Source organism: Mesocricetus auratus, unplaced genomic scaffold, assembly GCF_017639785.1.
Source record: "Mesocricetus auratus isolate SY011 unplaced genomic scaffold, BCM_Maur_2.0 Super-Scaffold_4256, whole genome shotgun sequence".
In the NCBI taxonomy this organism is placed as follows: domain Eukaryota; kingdom Metazoa; phylum Chordata; class Mammalia; order Rodentia; family Cricetidae; genus Mesocricetus; species Mesocricetus auratus.
The window spans coordinates 58,870,083-58,892,405 of NW_024429182.1; the positions used below are offsets into that span (position 1 = coordinate 58,870,083).

The 22,323-nt window shown below is 44.0% G+C and overlaps 2 protein-coding genes across 10 annotated transcripts in view; one reads left to right on the forward strand and one right to left on the reverse strand.

The window, feature by feature from the left end:
* On the reverse strand, window positions 1-12,761 carry Psmd13 (proteasome 26S subunit, non-ATPase 13). Its single transcript, XM_040751958.1, has 13 exons — window positions 12,630-12,761; window positions 11,522-11,600; window positions 8,712-8,746; window positions 8,572-8,627; window positions 8,281-8,324; window positions 8,016-8,102; window positions 5,806-5,977; window positions 4,817-4,896; window positions 4,607-4,732; window positions 2,128-2,190; window positions 1,184-1,264; window positions 968-1,084; window positions 1-450 (listed from the first exon to the last, which is right to left on the reverse strand). Exons 1-13 carry the CDS (start codon window positions 12,722-12,724, stop codon window positions 355-357), a joined length of 1,131 nt encoding a protein of 376 aa, XP_040607892.1. The 5' UTR covers window positions 12,725-12,761; the 3' UTR covers window positions 1-354.
* Window positions 12,723-22,323, forward strand: part of Sirt3 (sirtuin 3) — a 21,041-nt gene continuing 11,440 nt past the window's right edge. For 2 of the 9 annotated variants that reach the window (XM_040751893.1, XM_040751882.1), the window contains exon 1: window positions 12,723-13,033. In XM_040751893.1, coding sequence (XP_040607827.1) covers window positions 12,723-13,033 — 311 coding nt within the window. Of the gene's footprint in view, window positions 13,034-13,122; window positions 13,252-13,334; window positions 13,444-22,323 lie in introns of those variants that run through there. The other 7 variants (XM_040751909.1, XM_040751919.1, XM_040751934.1 and 4 more) reach the window with 6 other exon arrangements.

The window sequence follows — 22,323 nt, forward strand, 5'->3', positions numbered from 1 at the left end:
GAACAAAGCAAAGGCATTTATTATAGGAGCATTCTCAGACGTTGGAAAAGGTCCACTCAAGTGGGTTTGGGTGGAGACTACTTTGCCCCCATTCCCATTCTTGCCCTTTCTCATCCCCTAGGCCAGGAGTCCCCCTTCCATCCCTTGCAGGCTATAAAACACCCAATACAGGAGCCTTCTACAAGTAATCAAACCCCCATCAATGAAAGATCTCTGCTCTTGTACAGCAAGAACAGTTCCTACTCTTGGCAGGATCCCAAACTCCATCCCAATTCAACACAGATCTCTGCTGATGGTTTCAGGGGCTCTAGAAATGCCTTGCAAGGCGATGCAGGGTCTGCAGGACACGGGGCACTAGGTGAGGATGTCTTGAGCCTGATGTTCCACCAGCATCTCCATGCTCTTCACATCAGTGCACCACAGCTCCAGACGGTCCTTCATCCCCTTGATCTAAAGACAAACCACATTACATGGCTAGCAGGCCAAAGGGAGCCACATGCCCTATGTGGTAGTGCTACTCTCTAGCTCTTTCTCAGGGAAATGCTAAGGGCAATTGAGCTGAGGGTGGAGGTGTGTGATAGACTCATTGTGCCAATTCTTATCACAAGGACATTCTAAAAACTCATATGAAAGAAAAAGAACAGAGGAAATCACAGGATTAAATGTCCAGAAAATATGAGTAGGGATATGGGATTAAGTCATAAAACCAGGAACATGTCTGATCAGAGTACCAATTTTAAGATTAGAAGAAATCACCAGCACAGCCAGCTCTGTTGTCACAGTAAGCCTCTAAGTGCAGGGTTCAGAGCTCAGGTGTGCATTACCTAGGTCTCTACAGCAGTGATCCCATCTTTGACACCTTGTGTGGAATAGTGTCTTCTTCCTAAATGGCTTCTGTCCACATAAAACTAGGACAGTGCTGGTATAACCCAAGTCCACAAAGGTGGGCAGGAGTTCATCCCCTTACCTGCTGCAAATCCAGCACGCGAGGCTGTACCCAGGTCATATGAACCCGCTTGTCCACCTCATCTATGCTGCCTCTCACCAGCCCCACCGAGAGCGCCTTCATCACCAGCAACTCCACCTGAGCAAAGGGGCTTGCATGAGACGTGATGGGAGCAAAGCCTTCTGTCAGGGGTGGGGTAGCTCTGCTGCTGTGATACCCTAAGTCCAAGAATTATACCTTATTCACAGTGATTTTGGCACTTTTGGCAATTTCTTCAAAAGTGAGTTGTCTGTGGTTGGCAGGTCGTGTGAAAGTCATCTGAAAAACAAAACCATTTTTCTAAGCAAAAGTCAGAGTTTTTTTTTTTTAAAGAATGTTTTGGTCAAAACTTTAAAGTTGTTTTGAGGGCATGGTTGCACATGCCTTTAATCCCAGTACTCAGAAGGCAGAAATAGGCAGATCTCTGTGAGGTGAGACCAGCCTGGTCTACATAGCAAATTCCAGGCTGGGATCAGGGTGACATAGTGAGAGACTGTCTTTAAAAAAAACAAAAAATTGCTCTGAAAATATAGACTATCTTTTTCGCCCCATACGTAAGAAAACAAGTTTTCCTAACCTAGTGCTCAGAGAAAGTTAAAGGACAAAAGAAACTTTAAAGGGATCTCTGACAAGAACAAATATGCATTCTTTGACCAGTTAGTTGAGGCCACCAAGTCCCTTGTACAGGGACCACTTGAGGACACTGGAAATGCACACTGGAATTCTTCCAGAAGCTCACATTCTACTGGAGAAAACAGAAAAGTACATGGACAGAAAGGGTGTGTCTCAGGATTAGTGGCAGGAAGGGACAATGGCTTCAGGTTCAAGACACAGGGACAACTTATAAAGTATCTAAGGGAGACGTCTCAGCGGGTAAAGGCGCTGTGTCGACCACAATCCCATCCTCAGAACGAGAGAAGTGACTCCGGTTAGCTGTTCTCTGACCCCTCCTCCACAAAAGAATAAATATACAAAAAAATCATCAGATCCAAATTCAACCTTAAATGAGCAAAGGTAAAAGGAAGACACAGGTAAGAGCGGGCCACGAGGAGGGAACTACTCAGGAGAGGCGGGCAAGCTCACAGGCCTCTAGCTCGTGAGCACTGTCAAGTATTATGGACAGGACTCCGGGTGCTTCTTACCTCCATAAGGCATAACAACTGGATCTTCCTCAGAAGTTGGGCCTCGTTGGCTGCTAAGTCAGGCTGGGAATTACAGAAAGATAGAAATATGGGTTCCAGAACTCTACTATGGGTCAAGCTTAAGCATTTTACGTTGTGGGTAGCTGAGGCTCACTGATTGCTCCAAATGATACTAAATCCCTTTGTCTCAGAGAATTTACAGACGCAACTGACTCACAAGCTGTCGTCTCCCAAGACAGGAGCGTATGAAACGGGATTTACACTGATGTTACAAACACCATGGATGGGAACCTCGAGACTCCTGGTGGAGGCATCACCAGAAAAGAGCAAGTCTTGGTTCTGGGTGGCACTGCCTGGTGGCCCATACAAGGCAAGCAGTCTGCTGAAACTACGGAAGGGCTGAGTGCCTTGTGCTGAGTCAAAAGAGCCAGTCGTTACCTTCTAACAGAGATCATACTGTGGTGAGAACTAAAACATCCCTTTGCTGGCAGGCCCTCATACCTGTGGTTCCAGCACTTTGGAGCTGAGGCAGGAGGATTATTTGAGCCTAGGAGTTCAAGACAAACCAGAACAATATGGGGAGATAATGTCTCAGAATAAAAACAAAACCAGGCCATATTCAGTCAAGGAAAGTTCCAGTAGGGACATTTCTGTAGACATCCCTGAATATTTTTTCTTCTTATAATTATTTTTTTGGGGGGGCTTTTTTGAGACAGAGTTTCTCTGTATAGCCTTGGCCATCCTAGAACTCACTCTGTAGACCAGGCTGGCCTTGAACTCGCAAAGATCCACCTGCTGGGAGTAAAGGTGTGTAGTGAGCCACCAGGGCTGCCTAGCTGTCTTTTCTTTTTTTGATAGTTCATGTAGCTTAGGCTGGTCTTCACCTCCTAGTCTCAAGTGATCCTCTGACCTCAGCTGGGACTAGAGGCATTTGCCACAGTACCTGGCTCCACCGCTGACATGTCAACTTACAATCAGACTGTAGTGAAGTCTTGCAGGATCTGATGCTTTCTGTCTTTGCAAAGCCCCTTCATTCATAGCCACCCCACTCTATTACATATACATTTTACAAGTTTTTTTTAAATTAAATATTAGGAAAGCCCAAAGTTTTAGGAAAGTACAAGAACAACATTACTGTAACTCCTACCACACTTAATATTTTAGAAATATTTACTTCTAATAATTTAAGAGACATGACCAGGCTGGGAGAAGGCTCAGAGATTAGAGTGTCTGTTACACAAACATGAGAACACACTTCAAATCCTCAGAACCCAAGTAAATGCCAGATGACCACCAGGAGGCATGGCTGCTCACCTGTAACTCCAACCCAAAGAGGCCAAGCCAGGGGCTCTCCAGAATAAACTAGCCATATAGGCAAATTCTTGCTTAAGTGATAGACCCTATTGTTGCGGAGTATTTATTTAACTATACAAAGATGTGTTGCATTTCTTTAACTATGTAAAGATGTGTTACATTTGTTTATGTTGAGGAATATTTGTTTAACTATGTAAAGATACGTTGCTATTTTACCTTGCCTAAGGCACCTGATTGGTCTAATAAAAAGTTGGATGGCCAATAGTGAGGGAGGAGGTATAGGTGGGGAGAATAAGTAGTGCTCAGAAGAAGAAAGAGAAAGAAACACCAGGCTAACACCAGGGGTCAAACAGCCAGACACAGAGGAAGCAGGAAAAGTGGAACATACAGAATGAAAGAAAGGCAAAAAGCCCTGAGGCGAAATGTAAATGAATAGGAACAAGTTCAATCAAGCTAAAAGAGCTAGTGGGACAAGCTTAAGCTAAGGCTGAGCATTCATAACTAATAATACATCTCCATGTCTTTATTTGGGAGCTGGTTGGCAGCCCAAAGAAAATTCCAACCGCACCTTATCTCAATGAATAAGGTGGATCGTGTCTGAGAAAAACCACTGATAGCAACTTTGTGCCCCATGTGCATTTGTAAAAATATGTGAACATTCACAAACATGTATGAATGCATACTGCAGACATACATGAATAAGAAAAAGTGCAAAATAAAGAAACAAAAGGAAAAAGGGTTGACTTACTGTTAAGCAGCTCTGACCAGTTACTACTATGAGTCTTGGCTTCTTTATTCAGTGTCTGTCCCTGCTCTCTTTGCCTTGCTACACTGTGCCCCCAGGGACTGCCTACCCATGCTGGCCACACACTTTTCAGTTCAGCAAACGTGCCGAGTTTCCTTTTCCTCTGTTCTCCCTGCATCTCTTCCCTCATTTAAGGTCCCACAGACATCACTTCTCTTGGGAGGCCTATGATGCACCTTACTGAGGAACACACTGTGCCTTTTATGAGTGACCCAGACCTCTACTGCCCTGTTTCTAGAAGATCAAGCCTGGCCTGCCAATGTCCTGTCTATGCAAGTTCCTCCTGGGTATCTGATGTGTGTTGTGAAGAGGCTTAATGAATCCTTGTTGGAAGAGTAGACACACGGTACGTGAACCTACCTGCTGGCCCCACGCAGACTTCAGGGTCTGGAACCGATCTACATCACCACTATTGAAAGCATACAGAGTGTCGATCAGCCACTGCCGGTCAGTGCTCCTCAGGGACTCCAGTACAGGGTGCATGAGCTGGGGGACAGAGACAGTAAGCAGGCACAAAGTAACACTTTCCCTTCCCCACACTGTTAAGGAATCAGTGCCAGGCCAACTTACAAGCTCTCCGAAGTTAAAAACGCCCTCGCCAAGAAGTCCAGCAAGCCCCAATGTGAAGGCTCTCTCCTGTTGCTCTGACACTACAAAATGACACAGCCAGTCATACCTCATCTCATTTGGCCTTATAAAAATCACATAACCAAGTACAGCAACCTACCAGAATGGTTCTAGTTCCAAACCTCAGTATAAGCTACCTCTTCAAAAGTGCTGGAATTCAGGTTAAACCAGGAACCATGTCTATGTGAATATGTGAATTTAGTAGAAATACTACTTGTTTAAAAATTACTCCATAGGGATATGCGATCTATCTACCCTTCACCTTGTAGTGCTTACTGGAGTGATAAGCTCTTTTACCCCCACTCCGGCCACTAAACTGCCTCACTGTTGTAACAGTCTACATACAGCTCTTTAGACCGGAATGAGTCTGCTTTCTCTTCTCTTGGCTACAATAGTTGCTTCCCTAATTTATTTCTGTTGAGACACAGCAATCAAAGCTCTATCAGCATCTTTAGGAGTTGCCAATCTACCACCAACAGCACATTCAAGAAAATGCTGAAAACTTCTTTCAAACGCACTCTCCTTTTATTTTCATGAAAACTCTGGCTACTTTTCCTTCCATTCTCAGATTCTCCAAAGACCATTTAATGAACTCCTTATAGAGCAAAGGTCTCAGCTATGGGGATTAGAGGTGCCCTTCATCCTGTAGTGGGTTGGAGAGGCACATCACTACAATACCTACAGGATCTGACGTAGCTGCTAATATGGAATGATATGGACCTACGGGAGAACGAAGGTACTGGGAAGGATGAGTTCACATGGGATTTGAATCAACACCAGAGACAAATATAATGTAAAACCTGAAATGTACAAAGCTTTCCACTTTAAAAGTAATGAGCCCCTAACAGAGCTAAGACTCCCCTTTAGCACCTCATAGCTGCTATGCTCAGTCAGACTCCCAGAGTGCGGAAAAGTGTGAGGGCCCTGTGTACCTGGCAGATCCTTAATGTCGACACAGCCCAGAAACCGTAGAGCGTCTTTATAGTAGGATGCGTGGTTTCCGATTGTTTGATAGTATTTACTGGAGAGGTCATAGAAACGACTGTGAACTGACGTCACACCAGGGAGATTGCTGAGCATCTCTTCAACATCTTCAATGGTTTCCTACACACAAGAAGTAAAATCACCTTCCAGCTTAAAAGATCTTTAAAGTAATACAAAAATAAAAAGTCTAAGCTACCAGGGCAAAGATTGATAACATTAGACTGACTACACTAAAAACTTTGGTTCATCCAAAAAAACACAGAAGAAAATACAAAGACAAGGTGTAGACTGGCAAAAGATGTGTATAAGATGTATCATTCCACATCCTATAGGGATAACGAGCAAGAAAATATGAAAGACAGCAACAGGCAGTTAACAGAAATAGAGACGTGAGGGGGATTGTTAGTAGACCACCAGCATCTGAGAAATGCAACATTAACCCACTGTCACTTGACCCCCACTGGGTCATGAAGAACTAAGTAGCATGCAAATGTCAAAGGCTGCAAACGGAGTTTCAGAGGTGCTTGCAGACACACACCAGGGGGAATACCCAAGCACAAAGAGACAGGCAGGCACAGAAACGCTAACATGAACAGCACTTGTAACACAATAAATGGCCTAAATCCCTTCATAGGAGAACAGATATATACACAGTAAAACATGTAAACAGTGGGATTCCACACAAGGGTAAAAATGAATGGCCTATACATACTAACTCATAAACCTGGCCAGGGCAGACTAAGATATTTAATGTACCTCCAGTGATGGTTAATCACCCTAAACGTGGACAGCATCCTAAGAGCAGGGGTCTAGGACTGAAAAAATGAAGAAACTGCTGAGCACCAGCATCTCTCTGTTTCTTGATTGCAGACTACATGCAACCAATCACTTTTTTTGTGAGACAGAGTTTCTCTGCATAACAGCTCTGGCTGTCCTGGGACTTGCTTTGTAGTCCAGGCTGGTCTCAAACTCACAGAGATCCACCTGCCTCTGCTTCCTGAGCTGGGATTAAAGGTGTGAGCCACCACTGCCTGGCTACCAATCATTTTTAAATTCCTGCTGCCAAGCCTTCTCTGCTACAATGCACTGTAGCCCTCACATCATAAGACAAAATAAACTATCCCATAAGTGTCTTCTTGTCAGGTGTGTGGTCACAGCAACAAGAACAGCAACTAGTGTACATGGGGTGAGACGGGCCTGTTGGGGGACTAGCACGGACTGTGGACATATGGTCTGCCTGGGTGCTATTCTAACCCTAGACTGGCTGAAGTCTAAGGGTGCTCATTACAGCATTCCTAATTGTGGCATAGTCTTAAATACCTCAAAACAAAATGTAATTAGGATGCATGTGATCTGGGACTAGGAAACAAGAAGTACTTTTTAGGCCAATGAAAACACAAAACATTTTCAACTATTATTTCCACTATTTTTGTTAACATTATGGTTACCAAAATTAAACCAAAACAAAAGCACTTGCAATCTCTAGATAAACAATGTTTGTTTTCTCACTGCTATCTCTATTTATGCCTGTCTTTCAAATTAGACAAAAACTACAAAAGGTACAAGTGGGGCCAAAGACATAGCCTAGCCATTAAGAGTGCTTGGTGTTCTTGCAAAAGACCTAGCTTCAGTTCCCGGCACCCACATGTGAGCTCACATCTGGCTACAATTCCAGCTCCAGAGGATGCAACACCCTCTTCAGGCCTCCACGTGGTACACAGACATGCATGCAGGCGTACACCCAAACACATAAAATAAAAACAAATCTCTCTCTCTTTTTAAAGGCATAAATATAGACAGGAAACTTCAACAACTCAAGATGAAGAAAGAGAACATGGAAACATATCGCCTGTCATGATGAAGCCCAAAGGCTTTGTACAACTGAGACCACAAGGATCCCGACTCCTGATAGGTGTTGGCCACACAGGGAACGCTCTTTATTTAAGAGTGAAAAGTCTCATTAGCAACTTAACTTTAAATAGGAAAACAAAAGAAAAGCAAAGCCAACCAACCAAAACAAACAACAGAACAGAGGGGTAGAATATATAAAACAAAGGGAAATCTAGGTTACAATATGAGAATTCTTTGGGTCCCCGCCACCCCGTAACCTATTTTAAAGAGACAAAGAGGAAGAATACATGTATTATTGTGTTCTCACCTTTGTAGCCTGTAGATCCCCGATGTTTAATTTTAGAGCTCCGATAGCTGTTTTACACAAGATCACTGCTTCATCACTACTTTTTACCTGAAGAGATTAAAAAAAAAGGGGGGGGGACCTCAGAAAATTAGGCAGCAAACTTGCAAACTGAATTGTTCCTTGGGGACAGACTTGACCTTGAGACCAGGAAGGTGACTTCTGCAGGGTAGGCATAAATTACAAAACACATATATACCAGAAAATGCTTTTCAAACTTCATATTTACCTTCTCACGAGTCTTTTCCAGAAAAGTAAGAGCCACATTAGGATCTAGAATAGAAATAAGAACAGAGTCAGACCCACCAACAGCAGCTTCTTACCAGCTAGGACATCTTTAGGCAAGATAAACAGTAACATTTCTCTGTTTATGACAAAACTTTCACAATGCACCCCATGCTGGCCTGGGACTATGCATCTCAGGTTATGATCACTGTTTCACCCGGTGCTGGGACATCAGTGGGCATCACTAAATCTGGCCAGTTTGGTGTTTTCTATAATGAAACAAACAGAGGCTTACCAGTCATCTGTCTAACCACATGAAGAATTATTTCTACCAAGGACAAAGGGTTTACCCTGAAATAAAAACCATCAGTTTTTGAGTGTTAAAAAGTACTAATGCATTCATTTTCAAAGTCAAAACTGACAAAATGGGATTACCTGTGTTCAAATTCACTGATGAAGTTTTCATAAAGCTGCAAAACAAAAGACGGAGAATTAGCACAGAATGAGCGTCACTCTGCAAAACCAGACTCTGAAAACTGCTTCTGGTTAGAGGTGCGGCACTAAGACTGTCAAGTGTGAGTGTGCAAGCCATGTTGCCCGCCACATAAAAAGCACTGCCTAAAACTTCTGCTGAGTGATGGGAGAACCGTATCAGGGCTATTTAAGTCCACATAAATGATCACCAATGGATTATTGAAGAAAGAAAGTTCCTAGCTTTGAGACTTAGAACACTGGCCTAGAAAGTCTCCTATACAGCCAAGTGGTGGTGGCACACACCTTTAATCCCAGCACTCGGGAGGCTGAGGCAGGCAGATCTCTGTGAGTTCGAGGCCAGTCTGATCTACAGAGATAGTTCCAGGATTCCCTGCACTACAGAGACTCTGTCTGAAAAAAAAAATTCAATCAATAGGAGGTTGGAGAGATGGCTTAGCGGTTAAGATCACTGGCTGCTCGTCCAGATGTCCTGAGTTCAATTCCCAGCAACCACATGGTGGCTCACAACCATCTATAGTGGGATCTGATGTCCTCTTCTGGCATAAAGTCATACATGCAGATAAAGCACTCATTTATATAAAATAAATACATTTAAGAAAAATCCCTCCTAAATATCAATTCTTATATTCTTCCCCCAAGGTGCTCCAAGTACAACAGCTGGACCAGGGTGAAGGGTTCCTAATCAAACAGAATAGAGTTCAATCAGATTTCAGAATGCTATAGGCCTTCTATTGGCCTGCATTACCAAATTTCTTAGTCACTCAGCACACAGGTACCTCCTCAGACACTAGGCTGTACTATAGACACTATGTGTGGCAAACACTGAGCTTCCAAGATGTTCCTAGACTACTGAAGATAGAACAAATGAATGACAATATTCTCATCGCCCACATGATGGTTCACAATCATCTGTGACACCTATTCCAGGGGATCTGATGTCTTCTTCTAACCTGAGGGCACCAAGCATGCCCATGGTACACATACACACAGGAAGGCCAAACATTCTCACACATAAAAACCTCTTCAAAAAGAAACAAAGAAGGGGTGGGGGGTGCATATCAGCTGAATATTAGAAAGAAAAGGATAAATATAAACTGTGTATCACTGTAATACAGAACATGCAATATATCTGATTTATCATTTTTCCAATGAGCTGGAAGACAGAATGCCCAGCAAAATCTTTAGGCTTACAAGTGACTGCAAATTCTTAAGGGTGGTAAAATGTCAAACTAATATGTAAAATCCATAAGAAATCTTAAAAGCCCAGGAGATGAGGTAGTTAGTGGTAAGTGAGCATTATAACGTATTCAGGAACAATAACTCCAGCTACAATTACATGCCAAGTACCCCTTTCAAAATCAGATGACAGGCCGGGCGTTGGTGGTGCACGCCTTTAATCCCAGCACTTGGGAGGCAGAGGCAGGTGGATCTCTGTGAGTTCGAGGCCAGCCTGGTCTACAAAGTGAGTTCCAGGACAGCCTCCAAAGCCACAGAGAAACCCTGTCTGGAAAAACCAAAAAACAAAACAAACAAAAACAAACAAACAAACAACAACAACAAAAAAGAAAAACAAAATCAGATGACAGGAAAGATTTCCAAAAAGATGCTCTGGTGAGAAAATTCATGGGTATTCCTCAGGGAATCTGATGAAGCAAGGGTGTATTTCTATTTTTTTCTGCTATAAAATTATAAAAGTGCTCTATTACAGAAACAGCATATTATGCAGTACCCTCTCCAACTCACTCTCCTTCAACTAAGAGACATCTCTTTTCTATCCTACTCTGGACAGACACCGAGCTCTGAGCAGGTGGAAGCAGCGTGCACACAGGGGCTGGAGAGCTGGGAAGTGAGGAGAGCAGTTTAAATGGTGCCTTTCCCTACTAATCTGGCTGGGTAACCCAGGCTAATTTTGAACTAATGATCTTTCAGCCTCAAGCTTCTAAGTGCTGGTATTACAAGTATATCATCGTCCAGGTTTGTTTGTTTTTTATGGTGTTATGTAAGGCTCAGAGAGTCTTGTGAATGTTAAACATATACTTCCATTGAGCCATGTTGCCAGCTCTAGTCTAAATTTTTAGAAAACTAGAAGTCTAGTTCAACTTGGTGATTTATTAGCTGTGGCCTATGGTGGTTCATCTATGTCTGCTATTACACTAAAAAGAGAGAGATAAAAGTACTTTCCTAGGGCTGGCATGAGCATGCTTACAACAGTCCTTGACACAAAGTGACTGTTGAAAAGATGCAGCTTACTGTGACCACCATAAAGGCCATCTTTTTTCTTTAAAAGTTCATGAGCAGAGCTGGGCGTGACAGTGCAACCTTTAATGCCAGCACTTGGGAGGGCCAAGGTGGATAACTGTAAATTTGATGATCCCAGCCTGTAGGGAGACATTTACGTACCCGTGGATACATAAAATCTCTCTCTACACCAGCCTGGTCTACACAGCAAGTTTCAGGCCAGCCAGAGCCTATCACAAACAAACAAAAAAAACCCAGAAAACTATGAGCAGGGGCTGGAGAGATGGCTCAGAGACAGTAACGAGCATTCTGAGAATTCAAATTGGGTTTGTAGCATCTATACCAGTTGGTTCACAATGCCTGCAACTCCAGGAAATGTCTTCAGGCCTCCTCACACATCCACACACATGTGTAGCAAGCACAGACTGTCTCTGATACACTCTTACGCATTAAAAATAAAAAAGTCTGTGAGTATACCCAACATAATCTGACTTAGTATGTTAAGTCATTACCTTAATGAGACCATCTCCTTGGGCGAAGCACGGGTCCTGCACAAAATCAAGCACCTGAAGTGTGAGCTGATGCCACAACCTAAAAAACAAAAAGTCCTTCCGACTCATAAACTAACACAGAGTGACAGACACCTCCAGCTTTGACGGTCCCAGGAGCATCAAGCATTACTTAGGTCCCACTGCACAGGACAGTAGTAGTTAAAGCAAGTGCCAACTAATTCAAGTTCATTTCCTATGAGTGTCAACTGGAAGAACTCTGCAATCCTACAGCTATATTTTGAACTCCATGCTCTCTTATTTATTAGCTGAATATCCTACGGAGGGATAGAAAACTGATCTCCAGTCTCCTCTTCTGTGGATGGGATGAAGGAAAGATGAAATAAGCCAGTATTTAAAATACGCCAAGATACAAATCTTTAGGACACTGACGTAGCTCATTTCACACAAAGACTAAATGCTAGTCTTTAGTAGTGCAGATAAAGTGCTTTGAAGAATACAAAATGTTAGCCCACACATACTCAACACTGAAAACTTCTCTTGAAAACACTAATAGCAGAAAACTGCTGAACACCACCGAAACACACGAATGGAAAGTTTCTGCGTGGAAAGGTGTTTCTTCACGGAAAGCTCTAGATCAGTGTCAGCAACCTGTAACTGTTTTGAAGTTCATCCTGTTTCCAATCAAATTCAAACACTAAGGTCTCTCCAGTGGAAAGAGGCCAATGTGAACTATAACAGAAAATAGGGACAATGGGGGCTGAATCAAAGGTTGTAGAATCCTGAAGAATTTACGGGCTGCAGACAATCACACCACGGCTTAGTACGAGTTACCAGGGCCTGTGTCTCAGACGGGGTGGCACTCTAGCCTCAAAACTATTTGCTTGTTTGAATTAAGGGCTAGCATCACAGGCCAGCCCGGGCCCCCCTTTAGTTAAGACAGTCTGTCACAGCCGGTAAGGCTGTAAAGCAGCGAGTCTAGATTTAGAACACTGGCAGCGGCTCTGCTCCTTTGGCTGTCGCCTCTTCCAAATCCCTGACCCTCGGGACTGCTCAGAGCCTCCTGGTGCTCCCAGAGCCCTCTCCCTCCCGCCCACGCCGCAGAGCTCACTTTTTCGTGTACAGCTCCTCCAAACGGTGCCAGACGGCGGCCTGGCCCGGCCCGGAGTTCTGGCTCTGCTGTAAGAAGGCCGGCACATCCTTCATGATTGCAGAGAGCTGGGAACAGAAACACCGAGTTGTCGGAACCGGCAGGGATGGCGGACGGAAGTGCTCGCTCACTTCCGGCACCGCGTTGCGCGGGGCATGCCGGGAGCGTCCCAGTAGCCCCGCCGGTCGCGGTCGTCAAGGTAACCGCGTTCTTGACTTCGGCCAAACTTCTCCCGCGTATTTGGCCCTGCCCTTGAGGCGTGAGAGTGGCGGTGGCTGGGGACAGCTGGTCACCGCGTGGTCACGTAGCCTCAAGCCTTCAGACGTGGGTCCTCTCAAACAGGGATGGCGTCTGGCGAGGACTAGGTGTGATCAAATTCCTGACCGCAGTGAGCGCTCAGAGACCATTAGTTATCATCCACCCTGTCAAGAAGGTCGAGCGCAGGGTAAAACGATGAAGCATCTTAGTTTGCCTTCCCAGCCAATAAGCCAGAGTCCCACGGAGCGGGAAGCTGCCCGCACGGGCATACACATCCCCTTGGGCACGTCGGGTTAACGTGCGGGGGCGCCGCGCTGCGCACCATGTGAGAGGCGTTGGTGCTGGGGGCGGGGGGGCTGGGCGTGAGGGGGCGGGGTAAGAGGATCGGGCGGGGCTTGGCGCACGGGGGCGGGGATTCGGATGGCACTTGACCCTCTAGGTGCCGTCTCCCTGCAGAGCATCATGGCGCTGAGCGGTCGACTGGCTTTGGCCGCGCTCAGACTGTGGGGCCCGGGAGGTGAGCCGGGGCGGGGAAGCCACGGGGTCCCTCAGATAGGCTGTCAGAGGTGTTTTAGGGGCGGGCAGCTGAAAACAACTGCGGCAGTGAGAACCTGGCAGGTGCGCTCTTCCACAAAGCTCGACTGTCCGGCCTCGTCTGTACCTCATCTCTTTAAAGATTTTTTTTTAATGCGCCTATTTCCATTGCAGCACAGTCTTTGTTTTGTGGAAGTTCGTTGTATGGATGTCTCATACTTCATGTCACCGTTTGCTTATCGAAGTAGTTTCTAATCTCGTATTATTACAAAAAACGACGTTTTGAATAACCTTGTTTGCATCCCATTTTGAGCATACATTCCCAATAGACTGCCTTGTGTAAAGTTATGTGGTTTGCGTTGTTTTGAGACTGGGTTTCCTAGTTGATACCTGCCTCCAGCTGGCTGTGTGAAGGAGGATGACCTTGAACTGCGGATCCTTTGCTTCCAACTCCTGCTGCTGAGATTAGTCACAGTGCCACCACATCCAGCTGTTATTTATGTTTTAATTGTCACACACGAAGGTTGTGAGGTTAAAATTTCACTAACAGTCATACTGTCTGCAAAATAGTCATATGTTTTGTATACTCCCGAGAATGGTCTATGATAGACTTATTTTCAGTGAGTTTATTAAGAGAGAGAAGTCATCACATTGGATATTAAAAAAAAAATCCAGCAGAAATCTGAGGAAGCCCCCCTAAGGTAGCCATGTGGAGCTTCCAGTAAAGAGAGTCGCTGGCAGAAAAGAGTGACCCCTTTGGTGAGGTTTTTCAGTAAAGGAACAAATGGCAACAGAGAGAGAATATCAAATTGGAAGCTTGCTGCAGCCAACAAAAACTGACAGAGGAAGCTGAGAGTTCTCAGATGAGCTTTTCCTCCGTGTCTGAGCTTCTCAGGCTGTGCTTCCCTCTGCTGGGATAAACAGCAGTAACCCCTTGGAAATGGTTCACCTTCTAGCTGTTCTAATGGGCAGTGTTTTCACTCTGGCTGTTTCCCTTTCCTTCCTGTTACACGGTTAAGGGAGCCAGCCCATCCAGACCTTGGACTTTGAGACCAACGTGGGTTAGAAATGGGAGTTGTCAGCCCTGCCTCCAAAGCCAGCTTTTCAATAGCTCAAACAACACACACAGCAGTTTACCAAAATGATATACGAGTTTGGATTATTTTTTTTTAGGTGCTGGGGATCAAACCTGATCAGGCCTTGCATCATTTCTTCTGCTCTTGATTTTAGATTTTGGGACTCTTAGGTGACTCCATCCTTTGTCTCTTTGCAGTGTCTCAGACATCACTTAATGCCATCCTCTGGTGTCTTCATCCCAGGAGTTTTCCATACCATGTAGATGTAGTTTAAGTTATACTTTAAGTCTGTTTTAGATATTGTCAGTGACGTGCAAACATTTTTTTTGGTACAGGTGACTAAGAAATGTTCTTTATGTGCCCTGATCTGTATATTTGGCAGTTGTCAGGCACTCAGCAATGGTCACAACTTTTCTTTTGACCCTTTTGTAGTTCCATATGGTTTGTATTTAGAGGAGTTCAGCAAATGTTAGGGCAAGAACTGTAAGGGAACTGTCCTAGGTGCTGTGTAAGATGGGACATTTGATGGGAGGGATGTGGGTTTGGAGCCAGAACTTTCTTTTTCTCATTCTTCATTGTTTTCATCGGGAACCCCTTGTCGGGCTTCACTGCCTTGGCTCAACAGAGGGACCTTGGTAAAGTGCTTTTATATCCTACTGTGATGCCACAGGATCTTCTTTAGAAGCACTGGCCCATCTCTGTAGTGTGGGAGGGGCTGAGGTCTTTCTCCTGCTGTTTGCTGTTGTTCTGTACTCTCTGGTGAGAGGTTTATAAACATAGGTTCCTCCAAATCAGGCTAAGAATTAGGGGTTGGGATGTAAATCTGGGAGAAAGCTCTTGTCTCTTCACCCCCAGCACAACAAAACAACACCACTAACAGCAACAGCAACAGCAACAGCAAAGAAACAGTCCAGTCATCGTTGGCCTCCTTGCTTTGAGCCTTGTCAGTGAGGCTCAGGGTACCGCAGGATTGCTCCTGGCTTGCTGGTGGCACACAAGTCCCTGGATAACTGAACGCAGAGGAGAGAGCTGAAAGGCACCCTAATAGGAGAGGGAGCCAGCACTGTTGCCTTTAAGAGGAGGGTCAGTGATTATCCTTAGGGTTCAGCAAGCATTTAACCTTGTGGGATTATGGTACTCCAAGGTGGAGACCATGCTTCTCAGGCAGAATATGCTGGTTGGGAAAGAGTTACTTAGAATCACTAGGATTTAGGACATGAAAACGAATAAGCCTTTTGTTTGGCTAAAATGAAGGGTTAGAATTGTCACTAGAATGGCAATGGTGTGAGGAGAGCTTCTGGGAAGGCAGGTGGCATGATGTGAAGTCGATTTTGTAAGGAGCAAAGGAAGTGACAAAGAGGAACACTGTATTGGTATCATCCTGCTAGAAGACAGGTTCTGAACTGCCCTGTCTGAAGATGTACTGTTAGCAGCTTTATTCTGGATTGTATTATGAGTGAAAGACATACTCTTAGTTGCCTTCTTTTTGCCTGCATTAACTTTACTCATTTAATTGGGGAGGGTCAATTTGATCAGTCTAATCTGTTCCACCCAGTGTCTCTGGTTAGAGAGGTCTCTATACTAGCCATTAGGGCCATATGATGGGAGAATTGGCCCAGTGTCTCAGCTCTCAGTGTGTGGCCTGAGACTGATGATTCTGAATTCAGGGCAGATTGCCATGGTGATGGAGCTTGGTTAGATAACAAGAGCCATGAGTGAAGGCTATAGACTCAGGAAACTCCAGGGCCTTGTGAAGCTGCAGTGCACAGTGTTTCTCTGGCTGCAGGCTTTGGTGGCATTTTCAGGCCAGGTTGCAGACTCTGTGCTGTTTATATTGCTTTTCTTGTGTGTTTGTGTGTTCATGTGTTCCTGTGTGTGTGTGTGTGTGTGTGTGTGTGTGTGTGTGTGTGTAGGCCATAGACTGATGTAAGAAGTCTCAATCACTTTCTACCCTGTTTTTTTTTTTTTTGTTGTTGTTGTTGTTGTATTGTTTTGTTTTTATTGAGGCAGGGTTTCTCTGTGACTGGAGGCTGTCCTGGAACTAACTCTTGTAGACTGGGCTGGCCTCGAACTCACAGAGATCCACCTGCCTCTGCCTCCCAAGTGCTGGGATTAAAGGCGTGCACCACCAACGCCCGGCTTTTACCACTTTTTAATCGTGTTTTATGTGTATGGGTCTTTTCCTTGCATGCTTCATGGGTCAGAATTCTCTCAGAGCCCCTCCCTCATGTAGTCTTTTCATGATGTTAATAATTCCTGGATTAAATCTCCTACCCAGTGTCCCCTTTTCAGTGATGTTTTTGTTCTTTATCCCTTACTTAGAGCTTATATACATTTTAAATCTTGGTAGGGATTTTGGTGCTTTGCCCCATTCAGTTTATAATAGCTCTTAATACATTAATGTACAAATGCTTTCTCTTATTTTCATAAGATACATTTTAATTTTTTTATTTGTAAGACAGGGTCTCAGTCCTGAAATTCCCTATGTCAGCTAGGCTGATCCTGAACTCACAGAGATCCACCCCTCTGCCTCAGTAATTTCTCAGTTTTTGGTTGTAGAACCTGGTGATAGAATCATTTTTCTTAAAGTTTTGATTCTTGCAACTTTTTTGTTTGTTTTTGGCTTTTTTTTTTTGAGACAGGGTCTCTCTACATAGCCCTGGATGTCCTGGAACTCACTATGTATACCAGGGTAACCTTTGAATTCTCAGAGATCTGCCTACCTTTACCTCCTGAGTACTGGGATTAACCACACCTGGCTCCCCTGCCCCCAGACTGGCCTCTAAATTTACAGAGATCCACCTGCCTCTGCCTCCTTCATGCTGTGATTATTAAACTCACATTTTCCTGAGTGAAAACCTGCCTGAGACATCACTGGAGCCCATCACTTGTCCATTGCCTTCTGTAGACTCTTCCTTTGAAAAATGAGTTCATACTCCTCTTACTATTTTCTGGCATTTGAAGGTGATCCTAGACCCCTTTAGACCTGTGTGGGGAGAGCCGTGATTTGCCGGATTCCGTGGCCTTGCTTGATTGTGTAGATTTGGCTGCTGAGTCACGGGAGCTGCCCTGATGAGCTGTCTGCAGCAGTACCCCTAACTCTCCTAGTATGGGTGTTTCTTTCTGGAGTCCTCACTAGAGCCTCATTTCTATCCTGATTATATAACAGTATAAAGTCTGAGCTTTTAATGTTCTTTAAGCTTCACAGTATCTATCACATCCTTGTGGGAATATTTTTGAAACTACAGCAGAGTGACTTCCTCATTAATAGGCATTCTTAGCATCAGCATCTGTCTTTCAACAATCTTCAAAGGAGGCTTTTCCTCCATCTGCCAAATGAAACTGTCCATCTGCCTTGTCAGTAACTGAATTAGGCAATAGGTCTGAAATTCTTCGGAAAATCCCAAGGGGTCCTGATATGGATTAGGAGACCCTTCATAGTTGAACAGATGCCCTTGTTGTATGAATGTGCATCCTTTGGGTATATGCCTAAGAGTGGAATTGCTGGGTTTTGAGGTAGACTGATTCCCGTTTTCCCGAGAAACCATTTCCAAAGTGGCTGTACAGTTTGTACTCCCACCAGCAATGGAGGAGTGTTCCCCTTTCTCTACATCTTCCCCAGCATAAACTGTCATTGTTGTTTTTTATTTTAGCCATTCTGATGGGTGTAAAATGATACCTCAGAGTTGTTTTGATTTGCATTTATTTCCCTGATGAGTAAGGATGTTGAGGAATTTCTTAAAAGTGTCTTTCAGCTATTTTAGATTCCTCTTGAAAATTCTCTGTTTATTTCTGTACCCCACTTTTTAATTGAATTATTTGGTGCTTTGGTCACTAGCTTCTTGAGTTCTTTGTATATTTTGGAAATCAGTCCTTTGTCAGATGTGGGGTGGTGAAGATCTTTTCCCATTCTGTGGGCTGTTGTTTTGTCTTGTTGACTGTGTCTCTTGCCTTACAGAAGCTTCTCAGTTTCAGGAGGTCCTATTTATTAATTATCAATCTCAGTGTCTGTGCTACTGGCATTATGTTCAGGAAGTGGTCTCCTGTTCAAGGGTACCACCCACTTTCTCTTTTAAGAGGTTCAGTGTGGCTGGATTTATGTTGAGTCTTTGATCCATTTAGACTTAAGTTTTGTGCATGGTGATAGATATAGATCTATCTGCAATCTTCTACATGTCAGCATCCAGTTATGCCAGCACCATTTGTTGAAGATGCTTTCTTTTTTCCATTGTATAGTTTTAGCTTCTTTGTCAAAAATCAGGTGTTTGTAGGTATGTGGGTTAATATCAGGGTCTTCAATTCTATTCCATTGGTCTACCTGTCTATTTTTGTGCCAGTACCAAGCTGTTTTCATTACTATAGCTCTATAGTAGAGCTTGAAGTCAGGGACCAAACCAGGCCCCCTGAACATGGGTGTCAGTTAGGAGGCCTGGGCAGTCTATGGGACCTCTGGCAGTGGAACCAGACTGTATCCCTCGTGCACAAACAGACTTTGGGAGCCCATTCCCATGGAGGGATACTCTCTTAGCCTAGATACACGGGGGAGGGCCTAGGCCCTGCCCCAAATGACTTGATAGATTTTGATGACCCCTCATGGAAGGGCTCACCCTCCCTGGGGAGTGGATGGGGGATGGGATGGGGGGTTGGTGGGGAGCACGGGAGGTTGGGAGGGAGAAGGAACTGGGAATGATATGTAAAATAAGATTGTTTGTAATTTAAGTAAAATTTGTTTAAAAAAAAGGAAACCCTTCATCACAAATTCCATCTCAGGTTTTCTTCCTCTAGCCTTCATTTTATCTTTTTATCTTTTTTTTGAGGGTGGTGTACTTTATTGTTATTTTCTTATATAGTTGCCAATTCTTTGCAATCCCAAGGTCATAAAGATATTCCTCTGTGATTTTTCTTAGAAATCTTATCTTTCTGCAGTATGATGCATTATCTTTTGAGATGCGATTTTGCCATATTGCTGGGAATGTCTTTGAACTCTGTCTTAAGTGGCCCTCCTGCCTCAGCCTCCTAAGTAGCCATGATTACAGGATGTGCCAATATACTGGGCTTATTTCAAGTCAGTATTTGTTCATGGTAAAGGAGGGTGTCAAATGTGATTGTTTTCTCATATTGACATCTAATTATTTTAGTATTTAAATATAAAACAACAGCAACACAACAGACCTTTCTCCATTGAAAAGCACTGGATACCTTGCTTTTTGAAAATCAAATCATTATGTGTGGGTCTATTTCTGGATTCTGGACACTGTTTTGTGATGTGAGTCCAAGAACTCTACCCACCTTTTCCCCAATTGTTCTTTGCACATAGGCTTTATCCTAAAAGAGCTGTCTTAGTCACTGTTCTATTCCTGTGAAGAAACAGCATGACCATGGCAATTCTTATAAAGGAAAGAATTTAATTGGGGCTGGCTTACAGTATCAGAGGCTTAGTCCATTATCATGGTAGGGAGCATGGCAGTATGCAAGCAAGAATGATGCTGGAGAAGTAGCTGAGAGTTTCATCCTGACCTGAAAACAGAGAGAGAGAGAGAGAGAGAGAGAGAGAGAGAGAGAGAGAGAGAGAGAGAGAGAGAGAGAGAGAGAGAGAGAGAGAGAGAGAGAGAGAGGAGAGAATGGGCTTTTGAAACTTCTTCCAACAAGCCCCACTTCCTAATCTGTCTCAAGTAGTACCCCTTCCTGGTAACTAAGCATTCAAATATATTTGCCTATGGAGGCCTTTTTATTCAAACCACCACAGAGGTTATAACAATCTTTTCCTTTGATAAAGAATTTTTTGTATTTGTTTTTTGTTCCTGAGACAAGGTCCTTCTATATAGTCCTGGCTGTCCTGGAACTTACTGTATAGACCAAGCTGGCCTAGAAATAACAGATGTCTGCCTCTGCCTCCTAAGCATTGGGATTAAAGGGGTACACTGCCACACTGGCTGTGATACAGAATTTTCTTTCTCTTGGAGGTTACTGGATAAGACAGGAAAGGGTGATAAAGAAAGAAGAGGCACCAGGCAATGATGGCGTACGCCTTTAATCCCAGCACCTGGGAGGCAGAGATAGGCAGATCTCTGTGAGCTCAAGGCCAGCCTGGTCTACAGAGCTAGTTCCAGGACATCCAGGGGAACCTTGTCTCCAAAAACAAACAAAAAGAAGAGGCAAAGTCAGGAAGGAGAAAGGAGGCTGTGGTGGAGGAAAGTTAGATTCCTCAGAGTTTGTCTTTAACTTCTAACACAATCTCTAAAGGTTTATTGTTTATTTCTTCCTTTTTTTTTTTTTTTTTTTGGTTTTACAAGACAGGGTTTCTCTGTATTGTTTTGGTGGCGGTCCAGCCTGGCCTCAAACTCACAGAGATCTGCCTGCCTCTGCCTCCCGAGTGCTGGGATTAAAGGCGTGTGCCACCACCGCCCGGCTTTGTTTATTTCTTCCTTTAACATATGTTAAAAAGTTTTGTCCATTTCCAAACTTTTATTTCATAAAAATCAGCAATTTAAATTATTTCTCCTCTTAGATGCTTTGACATTCTAATTTAGTTTGTTCATTTTTCTCTTATATTACCTAGTACTTCTAGTTTTGTGCACAAAACAAAAACAATTTATAAATATCAAGTGTCCCCATTTTTTCAATGCTATTTGAACTGTGGTAATTACCAAATGTAAGAATAGCTGGAGTGCTGACTGGCAGGGTTTCTCCAAAGACTTTCCATATTGGTGTCCTTGCTCCTGAGAGCTGTAACCTGCTCTGCCTGCTGGTGCAGTGTGCATTTGGACTAAGTGTTAAGTGCACTTATGGAGCAGCTACCTTGGTTCTCTCCAGTCAGTTCCTCCCACTGTATTTTGGACTTATCCTGTGTGCTTGTAGAAAAGTGAGGGAGCTCATGACACGGGGTGATTGACTCTTATGTGTGTCTCCCCAGCTGAGCCAACAAGGTTTCTTCCAACCCAGGAAAGAAGTACGTTGTCTTAGGCTTCTCTGTGAGGTTGTTGCATTTCTTGGGGGTTCCTCCTTGATACCTCCACCCTGATTGATGGACAAGTGCTTCTTATCTTCACCATCTTTAAGAGTAGGCCGTCATAAGATTTCTAAACTAAAAGAGACTAGGTTGCAATAAGCAAGAGACAGAGACCAATAAAAAAAGGCAGGAGTTCTGGAAGAGAAATCGTGAATGCTAGGAAGCAAAGATTCTGATGAATGCTTTATTACAGATGTCCCACAACAGCAGGAGGCTACCCAGTATAGTGTTCAGATAAGCCAGTGCTGATCATCAGTCAAACAAAAGCAGGTCCAGACTCTAGACTCCAGGGAGGACTCTATCCGAGAAGGTGACACAGATAGTTGGGAACAGAAGGCCCCATCTGGCACCTGGTGCTGATCTTGATGACTCCTCTGATGAGACTGGGTCATCCCTGGGGACGTCTCACATTGAGTGCCTATACTGTTGACACAAAGCACAGTTCTTGCTTCAAAGGGAATAAGGCATGGTTTATTCTGCACTCAGTATGAGAGACCATGCCCTGGGAACACCAACTTAGGTTACTCCAAGTAAAATCGCTCTCATGGAAGGAGTTGAAGGAGTTCTACAAACTTTCAGTCACAGAGCACAAGACAGTCAGAAATTACTGAATATATTGGTGGGGACATCAGGTAGGTAGGTTACAGCCAAGAAGTAAATCTCTGCTATAGGTTTCAGACACTACTTAATGACGTCTTTAGCTCTTAGTTTAGTGGAAGCTTGTGTTCTTTGAAGTCAATGCATTCCAAAGGTCTTACTTCATAATCAAAAGGATGTT